Genomic DNA, 23386 nt, shown 5'->3' on the forward strand with positions numbered 1-23386 from the left:
TATGTGCCTTGTCCATGTGGACAGGGAGTAAGTTACAGAGCTGTAAAGCCACCACCAGTGCTGTAACTCTCAAGTATAGCTAAGCCCTAAAGTAATAGCCAAAATACCAGTCTTACTCTTTGGTGTAATGTCACCATCACTGAATGACCTTCATCTGAAGCTGGTCTTATCTAACTCAAACTCTAGCCAAATTATGCTGCAGACTCCATCCTTGCCTTTCAATAATAACAATATAATAACTTTGAGAGATAAAAGTAATGGGACTACTTAATGCTGAAGGGATTTTAATTGAAATACAGTGTTCTCATTCATTTAGTCACCTGTGGTGTTCCATGGTTAATCACTTATGGCCCCATCGTGATCTTGGAATTCTGTGGTGAAGCCCACATGAGAGCAGCAGAGTTTCCAGGGATGACTGCTTCTCTTGTGAGGCGATGGGAGAGGCAAGGACTATGGTCTCCAAACCTTGTGGCTCTCAAGAGGAAGGAATTGTCATCCCTCCTCAGCCTCCGCCTCAACTACTGGACCAGCATGTTGCCATTGTGTAACAGTAATAATGGTAGTGAAGAGTGGGTATTAATGAGGCACTGACAAACCCATGTAGATGTCAGCTGGAATCTGAGGGGAAGCACGCTACATACACTTGCTGCATCCTGGTTCTACGTTTGCTCACCTAACAGCACCTCAACCCAATGGTTTCCAACTGTGAGGAGGGGCTTCTGTGGACATGCGAAAAGAAGAACCACACAGTAGCCAGAACAGCCTCTCCCATACGCTTCAGCAAATTAAGGATCTTTTTGCTGCTGCTAGTAGCTCTTTCTTTCATTTTGCCTAGTATATCTTAAAGATAGGTCCCATATTCATTTCAGATACAATCAACTGTCTGAGGTGTCCTGAATGCCTAGAAGTGTTTGATGTCAGCACAGAAACTAGAAATTGACTAAAACATTTAATATGAAAGAAGCAATCAGTTTTTTCTATCATAACTATTTTGAGGTATAAAGCAGGTGCTATTTTAAAGGTTTAATTCAACTTCCATTCTATCTCCCATCTTTCAGTAGCTCTGTGAACTTCTCAAAAATTCCTTTTGTGCTGACATTATCTGGGCTTGCTCTTATGCCACAGATGAATCTTTTTTTTCCTAAAAGACTGCATTAAATTGGTTCAGCTGGTTTGTTTCTAAGTTTTATATGGACATGAAAAAATACAGCTTCATTGAAGCTGAGATTTTTGTTTGTCTCAAAGGCTACAAGCCAAGTTTTGAAGAAAACTGATTCAGTAGTTTCAAAGTTATAAAGGTGGCATACTGGAGCATACATATCAGACCTTTTTCAATTCAGATTTCAAAGATGCCTTGGTAAAAGACAGCTGGTCTTCTCTGGCTGTGTGTGCTATAAACTAAAATGTTTCTGGACTTTTTAAAAAAAAATAATTAAAAAAACAAACACCCCAGGAAGAGCTTTAATTCAGAACCAAGCACTAATTCAGTATCAAATCTGAGAAGTGGAGTACTCAGAATAGAGAGATTTAAAATGGCTAGGGCTTCTCACAATGTTAACAAACATTTATTGCACATAGGGAGACAATGTAGGCTAGTGCACTATAGCCATCCCCATATGTAAAGTTATTGACCTCAGTTGTAAAGCATTCTGAGATCTACTGATGAATAGCACTAGGTAAGACTTGGGTATTAGTAGTAGTCTCTAGTCATGTCTGTCTGGTTAAATGTAAAACCTTGATATATTTGTGTTACTAATGTACTGTATACCAGAAGATGTGCAAGATGGCCAGATTACTGTTGCAAAAGAAACCTTAAACTTCCTCATTCTTGAGTGTCTGATATTTCAGCCTTGACATAAATGAGTTGATGCATTTAATGTTGAAATTGTCTTGGTTTGGATTGACACTTTGCACTAATGCAAACAAAAAGGCTTTCTATAAACATTAGGTGTAATTGTACTAACATTCAGCCAAAATCACCAGGTATTTGTTGATCCCTTAACAACATATTTATGTGACCAAGTTTACCAAACTGCATTGCTTCCCCCTGCTGGAGACAGCTCTCTTCTTTCTGATGTCCTGGAGCACTTTCTTGCTAGCTGAAGCTTGTGGGTTTACAGGTGAGATGTTTTGGAGTCAAGCACAGAGAGAGCAAACTTCTGTCCATCTCTTTTTTTCACTTACCGAATTCAATCTGTTTTAACAGCACTTCATATAAGATGCCTGATTTTGGTGCTCTAATGTTTTCACTTTCTTTACTGGTAAAACTACACTGGAAAACAGCCCCTGGAAAATGTGGGCTTTTCTTATTACCTGTCAAAGTCTGTGCATGTTAGAACTTGACTCGAAGCAAGAAATGTTAATCTTGACTGTTAATTTTGTGTTGACCGCAATTCCCACGCTGATTACCAAGGGAGCTGGCTTTCTGTTTTTAGTTGCTACTTCACACTGTAGCTCTAAAGCTAAATAATTCTATTTGCACCTCATTGTCACTTCTGTATTATGTACATTGAGATGCCTTAACTTCAGATACAGCTTGGTAATGGTTCCCCAAATCCCCAGCTAAAGATAATATACATAACAGTACATCAAATCTTCTCTTTTGGACTTAAATCAAGGGCAGCTCTCCTCTTCTAATGAATCTTCTCAGCGAAGATACTCAGTCTACTGCACTGAGTTACCTAAACCTAGGTATTGAAGTGATTTCTGCTGTCTGTTACCAGCAGTGTGTCTGAGCCATGCCGCTCATTTATTTTGTTGAAGACCTTTTGGAGAGCTCTAAAATTTGAATTTAATAGTCTTAAAGAAATGATTGGTTAACAAAAACATCATATAAACTTCCCTTTACTCTGAAGAATAAAACCTCAAGAACTAAAAAACAATGTGTTAAACCATGAGTTTAAGCAAAGGTGGCAGGGCAAGCGGCTGTCTTTGTTCTGTGTTGCTATAGCACCTCGAACAGTCGGATCCTGTCCCATGACCAGAGCTCCTCGGTGCAATGGTCATACAAATAATAAATAAGGCAGTCAGGAGAATCAAGTAATTATGTTTATACTGGATTTAAGATGGTAAGCAAAGCACTTTATCATCCAGCTCAGTTTGTGTCTGTGAATCTATTTGCAGGTGTGGTGGCGGTTCTCTTCTGTGGAATTACACAGGCTCATTATACATACAACAATTTGTCAGTTGAGTCAAGGAGCCGAACTAAGCAGGTAAGACCCTATTCTTCACTTCCCAAGTGGTGTAGTGTTGGTTTTTTGTTTTATATAATAAAACTGACAGTCTTATTTTTATATTAATACTTCATTGTGAATGTTTTTCTCTCCAGCTCTTTGAGGTACTGCACTTCCTGGCTGAAAACTTCATATTTTCATACATGGGTTTAGCCCTTTTTACTTTCCAGAAACACATATTCAGCCCAATTTTCATCATTGGAGCTTTTGTATCCTTTCTTGCTTTTCATCTAACAAGTTAGTTATTTTTGGTATACCTGAACACTTGCCATGCCTTTTTGCCTTCTCTCAGCCACTGATGCATCTCAAAGAGATGATGTTTTTTGACTTGTTCCTGCAATATGCTGCTGATCCAAGAATCTTTTGAAAACAACCTTCATCTGCCCTTGCAGAGCTAAGGACCTTATGGCATGCATGGCCCTCATGTACCTAAACAGCTTCTAAGAGCTGTGTATCGTTGGTTTATGTGCTCAGCAGCACATATGCTGGAGACAGCTACGCTCCCTGCAGTTATAACAGAACAAAAAGCTTCAAATATTCAGGGTGGAAAAGGTGTTTCAGAATTAAAGGATAGGAGAAGAATACCCTATGTTGTCTGCTCAAATCAGCATACACAAGTCTTGCATTAGTTAGGCCATGTCTACGCTACACAATTAAGTATCAGAGGGGTAGCCGTGTTAGTCTGGATCTGTAAAAGCAGCAAAGAATCCTGTGGCACCTTATAGACTAACAGACGTTTTGGAGAATGAGCTTTCGTGGGTGAATACCCACTTCTTCAGATGCATGTGGTGGAAATATCCAGGGGCAGGTATGTATATGCTAGTAAGCAAGCTAGAGATAACGAGGTCAGTTCAATCAGGGAGGATGAGCCTCATCCTCCCTGATTGAACTGACCTCGTTATCTCTAGCTTGCTTGCTAGCATATACATACCTGCCCCTGGATATTTCCACCACATGCATCTGAAGAAGTGGGTATTCACCCACGAAAGCTCATGCTCCAAAACTTCTGTTAGTCTATAAGGTGCCACAGGATTCTTTGCTGCTTCTACACAATTAAGTTGACCTATGTTAGACTGACTTACAGCCACAGCAATAATTACTGCGTTTGTTCATGTCCATTCTACTTTTCTTCTGTCAGTGGTGCGCGTCCTCACCAAAAACGCTTGCACCAACTTAGGAGGGGCAGTGTGTGGGCTGAGAGCCCAGGCTCTTAGCTCAGCACCACGCTCCCAGCTGGAGCCTGGCTGCTGCCCATGCTCCTAACTCCCCCCACAGCTCCCAGCTGGAGCCTATACAGATAATGCCTCGCCCAACCTACATCAGCCTAAGCCTTGCCCCTCTCATCGAGACAGGTTTACTTGGTCAGCGTAGTGGGCGGATTACAGCGACAGGAGGAACACTGTAGTGTGTATGCTTACATAGGTTGATGTAAGCTGCCTTACATGGATTTATTTGTAGTGGAGACATGCCGTTAGACACTCCTTTGCATATATCTGGAAAATGAATTAGCTGAGAGTAAATAACTGAGAAAACCTACCATGCCAGAGTCCATATAAGAGAGTACTAACTTTCTCTCTCTCTCTCACACACACACACACACACACACACACACACACACACACACACACACACACACACACACGGAATGAAAAGAACAGGTAATCAACTGATCCATCACCTGTCACCATTCCCAGCGTCTGGCAAACAGATGCTAGGGACTGATGGACCTGTCCTCTATGAACTTATCTAGTTCTTTTTTGAACCCTGTTATAGTCTTGGTCTTCACAACATCATCTGGCAAAGAGTTCAATAAGTTGACAGTGCCTTGTATGAAGAAATATTTCCTTTTGTTTGTTTTAAACCTCCTGCCTATTAATTTCATTGGGTGACACCTAGTTCTTATGTTATGAGGAGTAAGTAACACTTTCTTCACACTAGTCATGATTTTATAGACTTCTGTCATATTCTACCCTGCTTAGTCTTCTCTTTTCCAAGATGAAAAGTCAGTCTTATTATTCTCGCCTCATACAGAAGCTGTTCCGTGCCCCTAATCATTTTTGTTGCCATTTTCTGAATCTTTTCCAATTCAGATATATCTTTTTTTGAGATGGGGCAACCACATCTGCACACAGTTTTCAAGATGTGGACGTACCATAGAGGCAACATGGTTGTCATAAACAGATAGCTAAGGGTTAATGTCTCTTTCACCTGAAGCACCTGACCAGAGGACCAATCAGGAAACCGGATTTTTTCAACTTTGGGTGGAGGGAATTGTGTCTCTGAGTCTTTTGTCTGCCTGCCTGCTTTCTCTGAGCTTTGGAGAAGTAGTTCTACTTTCTAATCTTCTGTTTCTAAGTGTAAGGACAAAGAGATCAGATAGTAAGTTCTATGGTTTTTTTTTTTTTTTTTTTTTTCTTAAAAGAAAGCTTTATATAAAAAGAAAGAAAATTACATACAAATGTTCTCTCTGTATTAAGATGACACAATACAGGGCAATTTCTTAAAAGAATATTGAATAAACAGCCTTATTCAAAAAGAATACAAATCAAAGCACTCCAGCACTTATATTCATGCAAATACCAAAGAAAAGAAAACCATAGAACTTACTATCTGATCTCTTTGTCCTTACACTTAGAAACAGAAGATTAGAAAGTAGAACTACTTCTCCAAAGCTCAGAGAAAGCAGGCAGGCAGCCAAAAGACTCAGAGACACAATTCCCTCCACCCAAAGTTGAAAAAATCCGGTTTCCTGATTGGTCCTCTGGTCAGGTGCTTCAGGTGAAAGAGACATTAACCCTTAGCTATCTGTTTATGACAATGGTATTTTCTGTCTTATTATCTAGCCTTTTCCTAGTTATTCCCAACATTCTGTTCACCTTTTTGACTGCCGTTGCACATTGAGTGGAGGTTTTCAGAAAACTATTCACAATGATTCCAAGATCTCTTACTTGCATGGTAACATATAATTTAAACTCCATCATTTTATATGTATATATAGTTGGGATTATGTTTTCCAATGTGCATTACTTGCATTTATCAACATTGAATTTCACATGGCATTTTGTTGCCCAGTCACCCAGTTTTGAGAGATCCTTTTGTAGCTCTTCACAGTCTGCCTGGGACTTAACTATCTTAAGTAGTTTTATATCATCTGCACATCAAAACACATCTGGGATGGGCTAGGTAAGAATATTGTTTATAAGGAGGTTGTTTTATCTCACTCTCCAACTGAACAATGTGCATGGATTTTTGCAGCCTTCGTCATGATAAAATATAAACCTGCCCAAGGGAATGACATAGTTAAACTTGATGGCAAGATTCATGGAAGGTGTCCCCTTCCCAATGTGCCTAGTCTGCTGAGTTTTGGATAGATGTGTTTGATTTTTTTTTTTAAAAGGTGCTTTCCACTAATGTATTTTAATGTCATATTCTCTTTCCTCTGCTGTTCTCTCACTCTGCCTAATATGTGGCCTTTTCAAATTCCACATACTATAGCAAAGTACTGCATATAAAGTGTTTCCCTGTTGTGTGAGCTCAACATATGGGCAGCCAATGAGGTTTTTGTATACCATGTTGTATTTTAAAAGTGCTTTGGAGGAGGCTGTATCTTCCTTCTTCTCATCCATCCCTCTCCCCTCAACAAACTGATTCAGAACAAATAAATGGGTCTGGGGAGTCCTCTTCAGTTTTAAAAAGCAGAATTTAAGTTCTTGTGCTGAGGTCTGTTAGTTGTTAATATTTGAAGGTGTTTGTCTGCATCCTTCAATTCTTCTTCGAGTGATTGCTCACATCCATTCCAGTTAGGTGTGCGCGCCGTGCGTGCACGTTCGTCGGAAACTTTTTACCCTAGCAACTCCAGTGGGCCGGCAGGTCGCCCCCTGGAGTGGCGCCGCCATGGCGCCCAATATATATCCCTGCCGGCCCACCCGCTCCTCAGTTCCTTCTTACCGCCGTGTCGGTCGTTGGAACTGTGGAGCGCGGCATAGCTGTCCTCCACGTCCCTAGCTCTCCTTGTTCTCTATTGTTATCTCTAGCACTATTGTAGTTGTTAATTAGATTGTTAAGTGTAGATAGTAGTAGTTAAGTAGTTTGTAAATAGTTCTTCGCCGGGGGCTTAGCCCTTCCCGGCACCCGGCACCGGGCTCATGCCTGGTTCGCCGGGCTTCAAGCAGTGTGCGGCCTGCAAGAAGCCCATGCCTACCAGCGATCCCCACGATGCGTGCCTGAAGTGCCTGGGGGAATCGCACAGATCCGACAAGTGCCGCATCTGCAAGGCTTTTAAGCCAAGGACAAAGAAGGAGAGGGATCAAAGGCTCCGGACTCTCCTTATGGAGGCGGCACTTGACCCGGCGGCTTCGCAGGCCGTGATCTCGGCGCCGGCACCGGATCGCACCGGCACCGAGAAGACTCCCCGGCACCGACCTTCTCCGGCACCGGGGACAGAGCCTAGGCCGTCGAAGTCTATTACTCCGGCCAGGCAGACCCGACTGGAGCGCCCGGCCACAACATCGGCCGCGGCGCCGCCGGCACCGTCGACTCCGGGCCCGGCGGGTCCGTCGAGTCCGGTGCCGCCAAGCTCCCCCATGACATCTGGGGTTGAGATAGTGGTGCCATCCACACCAGAGACCTTCGCCTCGGCACGGGACCTCATAGCCATGACTGAGCCCACTCAGCTGCCACCCCCGGTACCTCCGGTGCGGGTCGTGTCCAGAGGCAAGCCTATGATGTCGGCACCGTCTCGGGACTCACGTTCTCGATCCAGGTCCCGACGCCACGGTCGCTCCAGATCCCGCCGCCGCTCGCAGTCCCGGCACCGCTCCCCTCAGCGGTACCGGTCGCACTCGCGGCGCCGGTCGGCATCAAGACGATCGCGGTCGGTCTCCAGCCGCCGATACCGGCACCGCGATTCCAGGAGCCGATCCAGACATCATTCGCCGCACCGGTCGACCTCCCGGCACCGAGCTGGTGGCAGGTCCCGGTCCCGGTCGACCTCCCGGCACCGAGCTGGTGGCAGGTCCCGATCCCGGCACCGAAGCGGCGCCCGGTACCGGTCCAGATCCCGGCACCGTGACAGAACCCGGTCCCGGTCCCGGCACCGATATGACTCCCGGCACCGGTCCCCGGCACCGAGAAGATCGTCCGTGCCGGCCCGCGCAGACCCTTACCATCCAGGGTCCGCCCCGCCATGGCCCTCTAGACAGCCGTCCGTATCTTCGCTAACGGACAGTGGGTATGCGCTGGGCACCGACCGGCAGGCGGCGCTGTTCAGCGATCCGCCACAGCAGGACCAAGGCCCGCAACAATGGGGATTCTGGACACCCTGGGCATATCATCAGGCCCAGGGCCCCCAACAGCTCCCTGCTAGGCCGGCGACTGCGGAGCGCAGGGCACCTGAAGCCTCGTTGTCTCGCCCCCCTCCCTCCCCGGATGGGGAGGAAGGGTCCAAGCATCAAGACTCCGCTTTGGCTCCTGAGGTAGAGGCGAGGGCCGAAGGAGACCCACCGTTAGACACTCTCTTGCCGGGGGTCTCCTCATCCTCCTCCCCGGATGAAGCGGTGGCTGGGACCTCCTCCAACAGTCCCCCCCCGCTGGACCTCAGGGCGCACCAGGACCTCCTCAGGCGAGTAGCTCAAAATCTGAGTCTGCAAGCCGAGGAGGTCTCGGAGATAGAGGATCCAATTGTGACCATCCTCTCGGCAGACGCTCCCACCAGAGTCGCCCTGCCGTTCGTACGAACCATCCAGGCCAACGCCAACACCATCTGGCAGTCTCCGGCCTCCATTCCTCCCACTGCGAAGGGCGTCGAGAGGAAGTACATGGCTCCTTCTAAGGGCTACGAGTACCTCCACGTGCACCCGACTCCGTGTTCCCTGGTGGTCCAATCAGTAAACGATAAAGAGCATCACGGCCAGGAGGCTCCAGCCCCCAAATCCAGGGAGGCCAGGCGGATGGACCTCCTCGGCCGTAAGGTGTACTCGGCTGGGGCGCTGCAGCTCAGGGTCTCCAACCAGCAGGCCCTGCTGAGCAGATACGCCTTCAACTCCTGGGTGGCAGCAGATAAATTCAAGGAGCTGCTGCCACAAGATGCTCGCCAAGAGTTTACGGCCATCTTGGAGGAAGGCAAGAAGGTCGCACGCACGTCCTTGCAAGCCTCTTTGGACGCTGCGGACTCGGCTACCCGTACCCTCGCGTCGGGGGTAACAATGCGTCGCCTCTCCTGGCTGCAGGTTTCTGGCCTTCCGCCGGAGCTCCAGCACACTATACAGGACCTTCCTTTCGAAGGCCAAGGCTTATTCTCGGACAAGACAGACCCCAGACTCAAGAGTCTGAAAGACAACCAAGTTATCATGCGGTCACTCGGGATGCACACACCAGTGACGCAACGCAGACCCTTCCGGCCGCAGCAACAACAACAACAGCGCAGGCCGTATTCCCAGTTCCGCCAGCGGCAGGACCTTAACAGGCGCCGCGGCAGGAACGGAAGGCGCAGGCACTCGGGGAACCAAGGGGGGCAGAACCAAGGCTCCTCTAAGCCCCCGTCTGGACCTAAGCCTTCATTTTGAAGGTGCGCCCGAGGGCGCAGTAACAGTTTCCCCAATGGATCCTTCCCCCCCGTTTTCCAACCGCCTTTCGTTTTTCCTCCCAGCGTGGTCCCTAATAACATCAGACCGCTGGGTCTTACGCACGGTGCAGTCGGGATACCGCCTGCAGTTTGTTTCATTTCCTCCTCCCCGCCCCCCTTCCTCGTCCCTCTTCAGGGACCCCTCTCACGAGCAATTCCTTCGGCAGGAGGTGCAGACGCTCCTCGGCAAAGGAGCTATAGAGGCGGTGCCGGAGAACGAGAAAGGCAAGGGGTTTTATTCCCGCTACTTCCTGATCCCCAAGGCCAAGGGGGGCCTCAGGCCTATCCTCGACCTGCGAGAGCTCAACAAGTACCTGGTGAAGTTGAAGTTCCGCATGGTATCCTTGGGGACCATTATCCCATCCCTGGATCCGGGAGACTGGTACGCCGCCCTCGACATGCAGGACGCGTATTTTCACATTGCCATCTGGCCACGTCACAGACGTTTCCTTCGCTTCGTTGTGGGGTCTCTTCATTATCAATTTGCAGTCCTCCCATTTGGCTTGTCCACGGCCCCGAGGGTGTTTACGAAATGCATGGCAGTTGTGGTGGCGCAGCTTCGGCGCAGTCGTATCCACGTGTTTCCGTATCTGGACGATTGGTTGATTCGGGGCACGTCGGAACAACAAGTCTGCAGCCATGTCCGCGTGATCACCGACATGTTCGCCACTCTGGGCCTCTTGGTAAACACAGACAAGTCCACCCTGGTTCCCACACAAAGGGTGGAATTCATCGGGGCCGTCCTGGACGCCACTGTAGGCAGGGCCTTGCTGCCATTGCAGCGGTTCCAGGCCTTGTCGGCGATCGTGCAACGGCTGCGGACAGCCCCCTTAACGTCAGTGAGGACATGTCTAACCCTGTTAGGCCACATGGCGGCTTGTACTTTTGTGACCGATTACGCTCGGCTCCGCATGAGGCCTCTCCAGTTGTGGCTCATCAGTCATTACAGGCCGACAAGACAGCCGCTAGATATGTTAATCACAATCCCCCAGAGGGTCTTAGATTCTCTCGGCTGGTGGCTAGACCAGGCAGTGTTATGTGCGGGTCTCCCCTTCCACCCATCTCAGCCCTCGGTGTCCCTAACAACGGATGCCTCAGATCTCGGCTGGGGGGCCCACCTAGGGACCCTGAGGACGCAGGGCCTGTGGTCCCAGGAGGAGGTGGGGCTACACATCAACATGCGGGAGTTGAGAGCGGTCCGTCTTGCTTGTCAAACGTTCTGTCATCAGCTTCAGGGTCGCTGTGTCGCGGTGTTCACTGACAACACGACGACCATGTATTATATCAACAAGCAGGGCGGCACCAGATCCTCCTCCCTGTGCCACGAGGCGATACGACTCTGGGACTTTTGTGTAGCCCACTCCATTCACCTCATGGCTTCCTTCCTCCCCGGAGTACGGAACACGCTGGCGGATCGATTGAGCAGATCCTTCCTGTCCCACGAGTGGTCCCTTCGCCCAGACGTCGCCCTCTCCATCTTCCGGAGGTGGGGTTATCCCCGTGTGGACCTCTTCGCGTCCAAGGGAAACAGGAAGTGCCAAGCGTTCTGCTCCTTTCAGGGCAGGGAGCCCGGGTCGATAGCGGATGCCTTCCTCATCCAGTGGTCGACCCACCTGTACTATGCGTTTCCCCCATTCCCTTTGGTCCACAGGGTCCTTCTGAAGGTGCGCAGGGACAGGGCTCACGTGATCATGGTAGCCCCGGCATGGCCCAGACAGCACTGGTACTCCATGCTGCTGGACCTGACCATAGCCGACCCAGTTCCCCTGCCCCTTCATCCGGACCTGATTACCCAGGAGCACGGGACCCTCTGTCACCCGGACCTGCAGTCGCTGCACCTAGCGGCGTGGCTCCTGCGTGGCTGACTGGCTCTGAGCTGCGCTGTTCCACGCCGGTGAGGGAGGTGCTCTTGGGCAGCAGGAAGCCATCCACAAGAGCGACATATTTGGCCAAATGGAAGCGCTTCTCCTGTTGGTGCGTGGAGAGAAATCTCCGCCCTATTGGAGTTTCGGTAGCCGACATCTTAGACTACATTTGGTCCCTCAAAGGGCAAGGTCTGGCCATATCGTCGTTGCGAGTCCACCTAGCAGCTATCTCCACCTTTCACCCGGGTGCGGATGGTCGCTCTGTTTTTTCTCACCCGACGGTGTCTAGATTCCTTAAGGGGCTGGAACGTTTATACCCTAACGTCCGTCCCCCTGCTCCAACCTGGGATCTTAACCTGGTGTTGTCCCGGCTCATGGGGCCCCCCTTTGAGCCGTTAGCTACTTGCTCCCTGCTTTACCTCTCTTGGAAGACGGCCTTTCTAGTAGCTATCACCTCAGCTAGACGGGTGTCGGAACTCCGGGCTCTTGTGGTAGACCCCCCATATACGGTCTTCCACAAGGACAAGGTGCAGCTGAGACCACACCCTGCTTTTCTCCCCAAGGTGGTCTCAGCCTTCCACGTCAACCAAGAGATATTCCTCCCGGTTTTTTTCCCGAAACCTCACTCCTCAGGCAGGGAGCAGCAGCTCCACTCGCTTGATGTCCGTAGGGCTCTCGCGTTCTACGTGGAGAGGACCAAGCCCTTCCGCAAATCCCCCCAGCTTTTCGTGGCAGTAGCGGACCGCATGAAAGGGCTTCCTATCTCCTCCCAGAGGTTGTCCTCTTGGGTAACGTCCTGCATCAGGACCTGCTATGACTTGGCCCATGTCCCTACGGGCCGTGTGACTGCGCATTCTACCAGGGCGCAGGCGTCGTCGCTGGCTTTCCTCGCCCGTGTGCCCATCCAGGAAATCTGTCGGGCAGCGACCTGGTCATCGGTCCACACCTTTGCTTCCCACTACGCCCTGGTCCAGCAGTCAAGAGAGGATGCGGCCTTCGGATCTGCAGTGCTCCATGCCGCGACTTCTCGCTCCGACCCCACCGCCTAGGTATGGCTTGGGATTCACCTAACTGGAATGGATGTGAGCAATCACTCGAAGAAGAAAAGACGGTTACTCACCTTTGTAACTGTTGTTCTTCGAGATGTGTTGCTCACATCCATTCCACACCCGCCCTCCTTCCCCACTGTCGGAGTAGCCGGCAAGAAGGAACCGAGGAGCGGGTGGGCCGGCAGGGATATATATTGGGCGCCATGGCGGCGCCACTCCAGGGGGCGACCTGCCGGCCCACTGGAGTTGCTAGGGTAAAAAGTTTCCGACGAACGTGCACGCGCGGCGCGCACACCTAACTGGAATGGATGTGAGCAACACATCTCGAAGAACAACAGTTACAAAGGTGAGTAACCGTCTTTTTTTAAATATTTCACTCTGCATCAAATAGCCTTGATTTATATATTCAGTGTCAAATGTATATACCCCAATAAGATATGAAGTAATCAGCCTAATGAGTAAGAAGACCTTTTTACTGTCAGAGTACATTTCTAAGTCACTTATAGGAGGAAAAATAATGTACTTTTTGCTCCAGTGAGTAGGTTGTGTTAAGTTTCCAGTAGCATGATGATGGAGCAGACGTCAGCGACTGTGTATTTATCTTAAGACCAGTGGATCTTTAACCCTCAACTGTGATCAGATTGCAATCTTTCTGGGCAGAGCTGCACACATCTACCCTCTCTCTTTCTTCTTGAATCTGGGCAGAAGGCACAAGATCAGTTGGAACTTTCAGCACATGATGATGTTTTCAGGTAAAAGTGTTTAGTGAAGCAATAATTCTGTTTTTCATAAATCTAAATAATCCTCTCGTGAAAATCCTCCTTTTTATAACTGATGTGCAATTTCTAAACGGGAGAAGGGTAGTGTAGGGGGTGTGTGTGTTTTTTAATTAAAAAAATAATAATACTGTAGCAATTGACTTAGCATAGCATCTTTATACAGTGTCTGTCTCCTATTCTTTAACTTCAGTTCTTTACAGACAGATCAGAATCTGTCATGATTCTGACAGGAGTGACAGTTTCTGGTCTCTGGAAGCTGGATGATTTCTGCATGGTTATGACTAAGATTGGTCAAAATGTTCATGTTTTGAAATTTTGCAATATTTCTTCCTCCCCCCCCCTCAAATTTTGCTTTAGGGAATGACAGGAGCAGGACCAGTGCTGTCTGAAATATGTGTGTGTAAAAACCACCTAGAGCTAGAGTTAAAGTAAAGAAAAGGAGAGGGGAGTATTTTTGTTTGCTTTCTCTGTCCCACAAGTGAGCTGCTAATGTTCATGCTTCCTTGCTAGTAAAAACAAATTACTGAGTGTTTTTACTGTTACAAATAAGTCCGTGTCTGGGTAGGCCTTGCTGCTGGAATTCTGAAACCCACTGGGATGTGTGTTGTGCTTAGAAGCATGTTATTATTACCCAGAATTCTCCACGCTCTCAGCTCTTTTATAGCAACATTGGTGTTAGAGCTGTGGGAACAAATTGAAAAGTTTGCATGCTCCTTCTGGATGCAGGGAGCTTCTTAATTTCTAAAATGTATTTTTACTTCAGTCAGCAGGCAACTTCTTTCCACAAGCTTTTCTGGAAATATTTGTCCCTATTATTTATACACTTACCTTTGGACTCATAACCATGTTAAAGAAAATGCTGTGGCAGAGAATAAAGCTGTCAGGTACCTTGTTACTGCTTCCTCATTTTCCAGGCAGATATGCTCCGCCCTGAACAATGGCATAGGTTAGAGCAGTCTAAGAGCTGCTCTAACCTATGCCTGCTGACTCTGGTTTGAGCATAGCTGGAGCACAGAACACTCTCACCATGCCCCCTCGCTATCATAACATAGCCCCTGTGCCTGAGGTGAGTGGGGATTTGTGCAGGGCATTGCAGTGATGACGTTGCACATCTTAATGGGCCAGATCAGGTGGTGTTTTCATGATGTTTGGTTATTTTAAGAAGCTGATACAGTGGGGAGTCCCTTCTTTTGACTCCTACACGCTATCTTGGGGTTTTGTTTTTAGACTGGATGAATGTTTAAGGAAGTGCTGTGAAAACTGTCACTGGTTCTTAAGAAGTTCACCTAGTTCATTCCTTTCTTTCTGTGCAGGTCTTAGAGGAGCCATGGCATTTGCTCTGGCCATACGAGACACTGCTACTTACTCCCATCAAATGATGTTCTCAACAACCCTTCTTATTGTCTTTTTCACTGTCTGGATTATTGGTGGAGGCACAACACCCATGCTGTCATGGCTGAACATTAGGTCAGTACACATCCAAACACTGGGCAATGTTATAGTCTTTAAAAAAAACAACACTGTACTGTGCTAGTCGCTGATACACTAAAACCACCTGTGTGATGCTCGTTAGGCATCTCTAGATTTTAAGGGGTACAGATGTATTGGTAAGGATGCTAAATAAGAAGTTACTTTCATTGACACTATGAGTGTATTGTACAGTAGGATCCCTATTAACCAAAACACCTGGAGGCCTGAGCTCCTTAGTAGGATACAAGTAACATCTATTGACTTGAATGGAAATTGCTCGCATCCTACTATGAGACAGTAGGCCCCTGTATCCCAACTTCCGTATCAATGAACTAACACCAGTCCCCATCTATTGGCCCCTGATAATAGCCCTGATCCCATTGAATTCAGTGGGAGACTTTCCGTGGTTTCAGTGGGAACTGGATCTAAACAGGCTGTTATCCAAACAAATCTGGTATTTCCTGGACTGTTAGAACAATCAGGATCTTACTGTACTGCTTGAGGACATGGCCAGCATAAAGATAATGGTTATGGTATGTAATCATAACAACTTAGTCAAACTGCCAATGTACGGTTGTAGGCATATATTTTTTGAAGCTACTTACCATGGGAAGCAAAAGCCCTAGTAGAGGATCATGAATCCATCAATGGTTATTTAGCAGGTATGCCCCTGCTATATTAGGGTTTTGGCGTACTGTACACATAGCTGTGTGGCTGTTACAACGTGCTGATTGCCTTCAATACTAAGTGTGTTCACCAGAATTTGCAATATCCAAGGTCCTGTAATAGGGTACAGGTAAGCACCAGGGAAAACTGCAGATGCTGAGGTAACAGTCTCTATTTATCTTTGCTAAAATTAGCAGGATAGGGACCACCCCTGTAGTTGGACAAAGAGAGGAAATTGCCAGCTGATATGTATTTCCTAGGTTCAGTTAAGGAATGACTCGGAGCAGATGGGATTTCCAAAAGCACTTGGAATTGGCCTAACTGCTCCCATTGGAAATCAGTGGAAATTGAACCATTGCAATCAATGGATGCAGAAACAGGCCAGTGCTGAGCACTTCTGGGAATCCCGCACACTGACTTGTTTTCCTCTAGAATTTTCTAGGCAAATTCTCAGAAGACAGACTAGCTATGGCTAGCAAAGACGCTCAGGCATTACCCACCCCCAACTTCTTAGATTCTCACCTCACCGTGATGACCTTGGGATCATTCCAGATGGCTGGCAGTTAAACCGCTGGGTACATTCTTGAGTGTTTGGGTTGGGCTTAGTTGGGACAACTGGAAATATTACTCATATCACAGGCCTGTCGTTATTTTTTGCGATTTGAGGATGAGGTGTACCTCTTGCAGTGACAAATCCTTTTTTGGTGGTCCAGCCTAGGAACCTGAGGTGACATGAACATTTCTGGAGACATTTGAGGGAGGACATTGGTTTTTCTGACAGATTATTTTGTTCATGTTAGGGCCACTTCAATAGTTTTGCTCCATCAGTAGGCCATGAAGCAGCACAGGTGAAAACACTAGTTGACTAGTACTGTGATACCACTCCTGGAATACAGTAGCTTCCAAAAGACAACTGTAATGTCACAGCAGGGCAGATTGACATACCTACAGATATTAAATTGTGTGTCGGAGGCATAACAGCACTCCCTGTTTGGAAGTGAAAAGAAATCACTACCTTTTTGACTTGGTTGAACAGAAGAAAATGATTAACCTCTCATCTATATCATTATATAGATCTGTTTGTAGCATGCTGATTAGGAAATGCAGTATTTGACTGACCCCTGTACAGTGTTCACTGGAATTGCTGCAGTTTGTCTTCCCGGAGGCCACGTAAAATTAAACTTACTTAAACCAGGAGGTGGCAGCCATGTGCAGCTGAATAAGAGTTAGAAACTCAAAACACTGGTTAGTGGTCATTTGTCATGATACAGTGCCAGCCACTGAGAAGTAAAATGCCCCCTTTGTTATAGGAGGGTAGCAGAGGGATAGAGATTACAGCTTCCTAGTGAAGCTCAGAAGAGTTTAACGGGCTAGTTCTTATCCTTTTGGGTAGAGTGTGAGGCATCAGAAGATGCAGTATAAACATAGAACTAAAGGGAGTCTGTATCTCAAACAGAAGCAATACCATGGAATATAGGGCTCAGCTGAGGTGCAGTATGAAATTCAGGGTATTCACTGTTTCTTTACATGGATGATGCCTGGGCCTCTGGCACTTATGCCCTTTAAATTAGATTGTAATAAATAAAGCGTGAGAGATTGAGAGTTAAGAAGTGTTTAATTATGCAGGATACTTTAACAGAAAAGAGATTGAAGGTTAACACTGCTTTTTGTTCATTTACTAGATGAAGTGGGAGAGGGGGGCAATGATGCACTTCATGAACTGGACCTATAATTCAGAAGTTGCAGACAATCATAAAAAAGGCCACTTGTACCCTGTGAAATTCAGAGTGGTTTTAACCTTAAACTTCAATTTAATTCTTGAGCCATTAGTATAACGAGTTTATAAAAGAAAAAACTAAAAGTCCAGCTAAAACTAATAAAATTCTTCCATGCTTGCCTTGTTTGGGAAGTTATGTCCATTTTACATTCAGCCACTAGAAACTAAACATGTTAAAAATTTAAACATCAGTAATGGGAATGAAAAATTATCATGTCAGATGCTTGTGTTTCTTGGATCTCAGAGATGTCTTTGGAAGATTACATTTAAATACCTGAATGGTAAACGGCTATATTCTTGGAGGAGTGAGTTTGTTTTTGTTTGGAAAATACAGTTTAGCTTGGATAGTCTAGTGTGTGTTGGGGGGTGGGGGAGTTTAAAAATCCAGTCTGCTCCCATGTGGTGGTTAAAGCCAAGAAATATTTTTCCTGCCTGAAGTTGCTAACAAACTTCAGAGAGATCTGACAGGCCAATAAATCAGAAACATTGTCAAAGTTCCTCTCTAGAGAGTGGCTGGCAAGATTTCACTTGTACTTCTAACAGAGAAAGGGAACTCTTGCGTTTATATCTCAAAATAAGGGTCTGTCATTGTTCATTAGGAATGGGTGACCCATTGGGGTAGAGCTTCCTTTTTCCAGTTTAGTACTGAATGTTCTTCTTCGAGTGATTGCTCATATCCATTCCAGTTAGGTGTGTGCGCCGCCCGTGCACATTCGTTGGAAAACTTTTACCCTAGCAACTCAGTGGGCCGGCAGGTTGCCCCCTAGAGTGCCACCGTCATGGTGCTCGATATATACTCCTGCCGGCCCACCCGCTCCTCAGTTCCTTCTTACCGCCCGTGTCGGTCGTTGGAACAGTGGAGCGCGGCTTAGCTGACCTCCACTTCTCTAGCTACTCGTAGTTCTCGTATATGCAGTTATAATCCTTTTTTATATATATTTGTATAGTTATACGTTTTTTCTTTGCTAACATAGTTAGTTTAATAATAGTTAGCGGGGTTCAGGAAGTAGCCCCTTCCATGAACCCGGCACCGGAGCCCATGCACGGCTCACCGGGTTTTAAAATGGGCTTGGTCTACCAGAAGCCGATGCCGAAGAGCCACACGACTCCTGTTTGAGGTGCCTCAGGGAATCACACTTGACAGCTAAGTGCCCCATTTGCAAGGCTTTTAAGCTGAGAACAAAAAGGAGCGGGACTTTCACTTACCCCTCCACCTTTGGCGCCGAGCAATGATCAAGCGGCTGGCAGAAGCGCCTCCTCGGCACCGGACCCCGCCGGTACCGCCAAGGCCTTTCAGCACCGGCCGTCGCCGGCACCGAAGTCGACTCGGCACCGCTCCCTTCCTCCGAGGTCGAGAGAGCCTACGATTCCTGCTGGTGCCGGACAGCTCCCCGGCACGCGCCGCGGTTGAGCCCCCTGCTCCTGCTGCTTCCGTGTCACCTGCATCACAGCCAGAGAGCTCGTCTGAGTCAGATCGCCCGGCACCGACACCTGCTGAGGCACCGACGACGTCGGCACCGTCGATCCCGGTCCCACAAGGGCCGTAGAATCCGGTGTCTGACGGCTCCCCGGCGCGCACCGTGGTTGAGCTTACTGCTCCTGCTGCTTCCGTGCCAACTGCACCGCAGCCAGAGAGCTCGTCTAAGTCGGATCGCCCGGCACCGACACCTGCTGAGGCACTGACGACGTCTTCACCGTCGATCCCGGCCCCACAAGGGCCGTCGAATCTGGTGCCTGACGGCTCCCCGGCACGCGCCGTGGTTGAGCTTACTGCTCCTGCTGCTTCCGTGCCGATGGCACCGCAGCCAGAGAGCTCGTCTAAGTCGGATCGCCCGGCACCGACACCTACCGAAGCTCTGACGACCTCGGTACCGTCGATCCCGGTCCCACGAGGGCCGTCGAATCCGGTGCCTAACAGCTCCCCAGTATGCACTGTGGTTGAGCCTGCTGTTCCCTCCACGCCGGAGACATTACCAACGGCGAGGGATCTCATCGCCATGACAGAGTCGATGCTGCCTGACCCCAGCACCGCCGGTGCGGGTAATACAGTCTTTTCATATGACCGTCCTCTGTCAGCACAGCAGAGCGGCACCGTTCATGATCACAGTCCCGCAGACACTCCAGGTCCCGTCGGCACACCCGACACCACTTGCAGTCCCGGTGCCATTTTCCTCATCGGTACTGGTCGCACTCGCCGCACCGGTCGGTATCCCATTCGCCGACCCGCTATCGGCACCGTTCCGACTCCCGGCACCGCAACAGGTACCTTGACTCCTGTAGCCTCTCCCCGAGCCTCGAGATCTCGGTCGACCTCCCGGCACCGTTCTGGTTGCAGGTCTGGATCTCGTTCCAGGTACCGGTACGCCTCCCGGTGCCGGTCCCCGGTGCCGAGTTGGGCAAGGTCAACCTGAGGTGGAGGAGGTCCCAGAGATAGAGGACCCGGTATGGGGCCCTCTAAGGGGTACGACTACTCGTCTGTCCGCTCTCCTCTCTGCTCACTTGTCTTTCAGTCTGTTAAGGAGAGGTATTGGCATGGCCAGCGGGCACCAGCCCCGAAACCGAAGGAGGCTTGGCGAATGAACCTGCTGGGCCGCCAAGTGTACTCTGCAGAGGCCCTGCAGCTCTGATAGCAAAGCAACAAGCCTTGCTTGGCTGCTATAATTATACCACCTGGGTGAAGGTAGTTTAGTTTATGGAGTTTCTCCCTCAAAACTCCCGCCAAGAGTTCGCTGCCGTCTTGGAGGACGGGGGAAAAAGGCACCCAGAGCGTCCCTCCAGGCCTCGTTGGACGCAGCAGACTCAGCAGCCAGGACTCTGGCCTTTGGTGTCGCCATGAGGTGCATCTCATGGCTTCAGGTTTCAAACCTCCGGCCGGAGCTGCAGTATGCCATTCAAGATTTACCCTTTGTTGGTAAAGGCCTCTTCGCGGCAAAGACAGCCCCAGGCTGCTAAGCCTGATGGACAATAGGGTCCTAATGCGCTCTCTCAGCATGCGTATGCCAGCGACCAAACGCAGGCCTTTCTGTCCCCAGCCGCCATACTCTGTGCCTAGCCAGAGACAGGACTTTGGCAAACGGCGAGGCCAAGGTGGTCGCAGATGAACGTCAGGACCCCTAAAGAGCCAAGGTCAAGGTCCCTCGCAATTACCACTGGGACCAATGACGAACCTTCCAAGGTGCGCCTGAGGGCGGTGTACCAGTCACAGGCCGGGATCCCAATCCCGCTTTCTCCTGGCATGGCCCCAGTTAATTTCAGATCGCTGGGTCCTGCGCACGGTGGAGCATAGGTACCACCTCTAATTTGTTCCAGCCCTGTCCCCCTTCAGGGACCCCTCTCACGAGCAATTCCTCGTACAAGAGGTGCAGACGCCGACTGACGAAAGGGGCAAGGGGGTTTACTCCCGTTATGCCCTAGTCCCCCACTCGAACGGAGGTCTCAGACCTTCCTAGTCCTGCACGGACTCAACCAGTTTAGGATAAGGTTGAAGTTCCGCATGGTATCCCTGGGAACCATTATTCCATCCTTGCCTCCTGGGGGCTACTATGCCACCCTCGATATGAAGGACGCGTACTTTCGCAATGCCATCTTCCCTCCGCACAGGAGATACCTCCGCTTTCTAGCCAACCGTCAGTACTTCTGGCTTACGGCCATAGTCGCCGCCTACCTTCGCTGATGTCGGATATGCGTTTTCCGTATCTGGACGATTCGCTTATCCGAGGAGACTCCGAGACACAAACCACTCAGCACGTGGGCATCATCACGGTCTTATTCACAGGTCTAGGCCTGATGATTACTATAGAGCAATCCACTCTGGTTCCCACGCAGAGGTTGGACTTCCTAGGGGCTATCCTGGTCTCCTACCTAGCCGGAGCCTGCTTATCACAACTGCGGTTTTAGGCGATGGCAACAATCATCCGAGGTCTGCAGGCTTTCCCAACGACCTCGGTTCGTACTTGTCTCAGTCTCCTGGGTCCATGGCTGCCCGCAAGTTTGTAACCAAACACCCCAAGCTCCGCCTCCGTCCTCTCCAAGTCCGGCTCACCTCGGCGTACCACCCGGACAGGGAGCCAATGGTCATGGTAGTCACCGTTCCCTCGAGCACCTTAGGCTCCCTAGAGTGGTGGTTAACTCCCTCCCTGGTGTGGGCAGGGATGCGGTTCCATCCACCCCAGCCCTCACTGCCCCTGACGACGGACGCGCCATCTCTCTGCTCGAGTGCTCATGGTCACCTCCGAGCTTAAGGCCTTTGGTCTTCTCGGGAGCTGGCATTCCACATCAATGCCCCAAAAATGAGAGTAGTCCGCCTGGCATGCCAGGGGTTCCAGCGGCAGCTGCGAGGCCGTGGTATCTCGATGTTTACAGCCAACACAACGGCCATGTGCTTCATAAATAACCAGGGAGGGACATGGTCCTCCCCCCTTTTGTCAGGAGGCCATCCATTTCCGGGACTTTTGCATGGCCCACTCGAAGGAGCTGGTGACGTCCTTTCTCCCAGGCGTTCGGAACGTCTTGGCGCTTTGACTCAGCAGGTCTTTCCTGTCTTACGAGTGATCACTCTGCCCCATGTGAGGCGTTCTGCTTTCCAGAAGTGGAGATGTTTCCTCACATAGACCTGTTCGCTCACCGCGAGAGCAGAAAATGCCAGATGTTCTGCTCCGTCCAAGGTCTCTCCTCGGGATCGGTCTTGGACGCATTCCTGATGCCGTGGAAAGGCCAACTCCTTTATGCCTTCCCACTGTTCCCACTGGTTCATTAGGTCCTGCTCAAACTCCGCAGGGGCAGAGCGTGCATCATCATGATCACTCCAGAGTGGTCCAGGCAGCACTGATATACCACGTTGCTCGGCCTGTCAATAACCAACCCAATTACCCTGCCACCCCACCCAGACCTCATCACTCAGGGCAACGACAAGCTACGTCACCCGGACCTGCAGCCTCTTCGCCTCACGGCGTGGCCGCTGCGTAACTGAGCCAGGGTGACAGGAAGCCTTCCACCTGGTCAACGTACCGGGCCGAGTGGAAGCGTTTCTTCTACAGCTGCAATACGCTCGATCTTGCTCCTACTGAGGTCTCGATTCCCTCTATTTGGCCTGCCTCTGGCCTTCAGCGGCAGGACCTGGCGGTATCATCGCTGAGGGTACACTCAGCAGCCATCTCTACCTTCCAGCCAGGCTAAGGTGGACGTTCCGTGTTCTCACACTCTATGGGTTCGAGGTCCCTCAAGGGCTTGGAGCGCTTGCACCCTCGGGTGCGCCGCCCAGTCCCAACCTGGGACCTCAACCTAGTTTTAACTAGACTTATGTCTCCCCCATTCAAGCCGTTCGCGACCGGCCCTCTGCTATACCTGTCTTGGACGACAACTTTCCTCGTAGCTGTTACATCGGCCAGTCGGGTCTCCGAGCTCAGACCTCTTACGGTGGTTCCGCCGTACACTAGGTTTCACGAAGACAAGGTGCAGTTATGACCGCACCCGGCTTTCCTCCCTAAGGTGGTTTCGGCCTTTCATGTTACCCACAGCTCAACGCAATGGGCGCAACCATTGTACTCCCTGGACATCTGTGGAGTGCTCGTATTTATATTGCGCTGACAGAACCATTTCGTAAGGTGCCCCAGCTCTGTCACGGTAGCAGACCAAAGGGAGGGCTTGCTTGTTTTCCTCTCAGAGGATCTCATCTTGGGTGATGGCGTACATCCGCACTTGTTATGATTTGGCTCATATTTCCCCAAGCCACATCACCGTGCATTCTACCAGGGCTCAGGCTTCATCTGCCGCCTTGCTGGCTCGTGTTCCTACCCACGAGATCTGTCGCGCAGCTCCATTGGTCCTTGGTCCATACCTTTGCTTCGCAGTATGCCCTGGTTCAACAGTCAAGAGATGCTGTGGCCTCTGGCTCAGCAGTTTTCATTCTGCCACATTTCACTCCGA

General features: G+C 49.4%; 1 protein-coding gene across 2 annotated transcripts in view; it reads left to right on the top strand.

The window, feature by feature from the left end:
• SLC9A7 (solute carrier family 9 member A7) overlaps window positions 1-23386 on the top strand; it is a 126179-nt gene that overhangs the window by 71753 nt on the left and 31040 nt on the right. For both annotated transcript variants that reach the window (XM_050919695.1, XM_050919696.1), the window contains exons 8-12: window positions 2014-2120; window positions 3124-3212; window positions 3329-3442; window positions 13410-13521; window positions 14862-15015. In XM_050919695.1, the coding sequence (XP_050775652.1) occupies window positions 2014-2120; window positions 3124-3212; window positions 3329-3442; window positions 13410-13521; window positions 14862-15015 (576 nt within the window). The remainder of the gene's footprint in view (window positions 1-2013; window positions 2121-3123; window positions 3213-3328; window positions 3443-13409; window positions 13522-14861; window positions 15016-23386) is intronic.

This window comes from Gopherus flavomarginatus, chromosome 1 (genome assembly GCF_025201925.1).
Source record: "Gopherus flavomarginatus isolate rGopFla2 chromosome 1, rGopFla2.mat.asm, whole genome shotgun sequence".
NCBI classification, from domain to species: domain Eukaryota; kingdom Metazoa; phylum Chordata; order Testudines; family Testudinidae; genus Gopherus; species Gopherus flavomarginatus.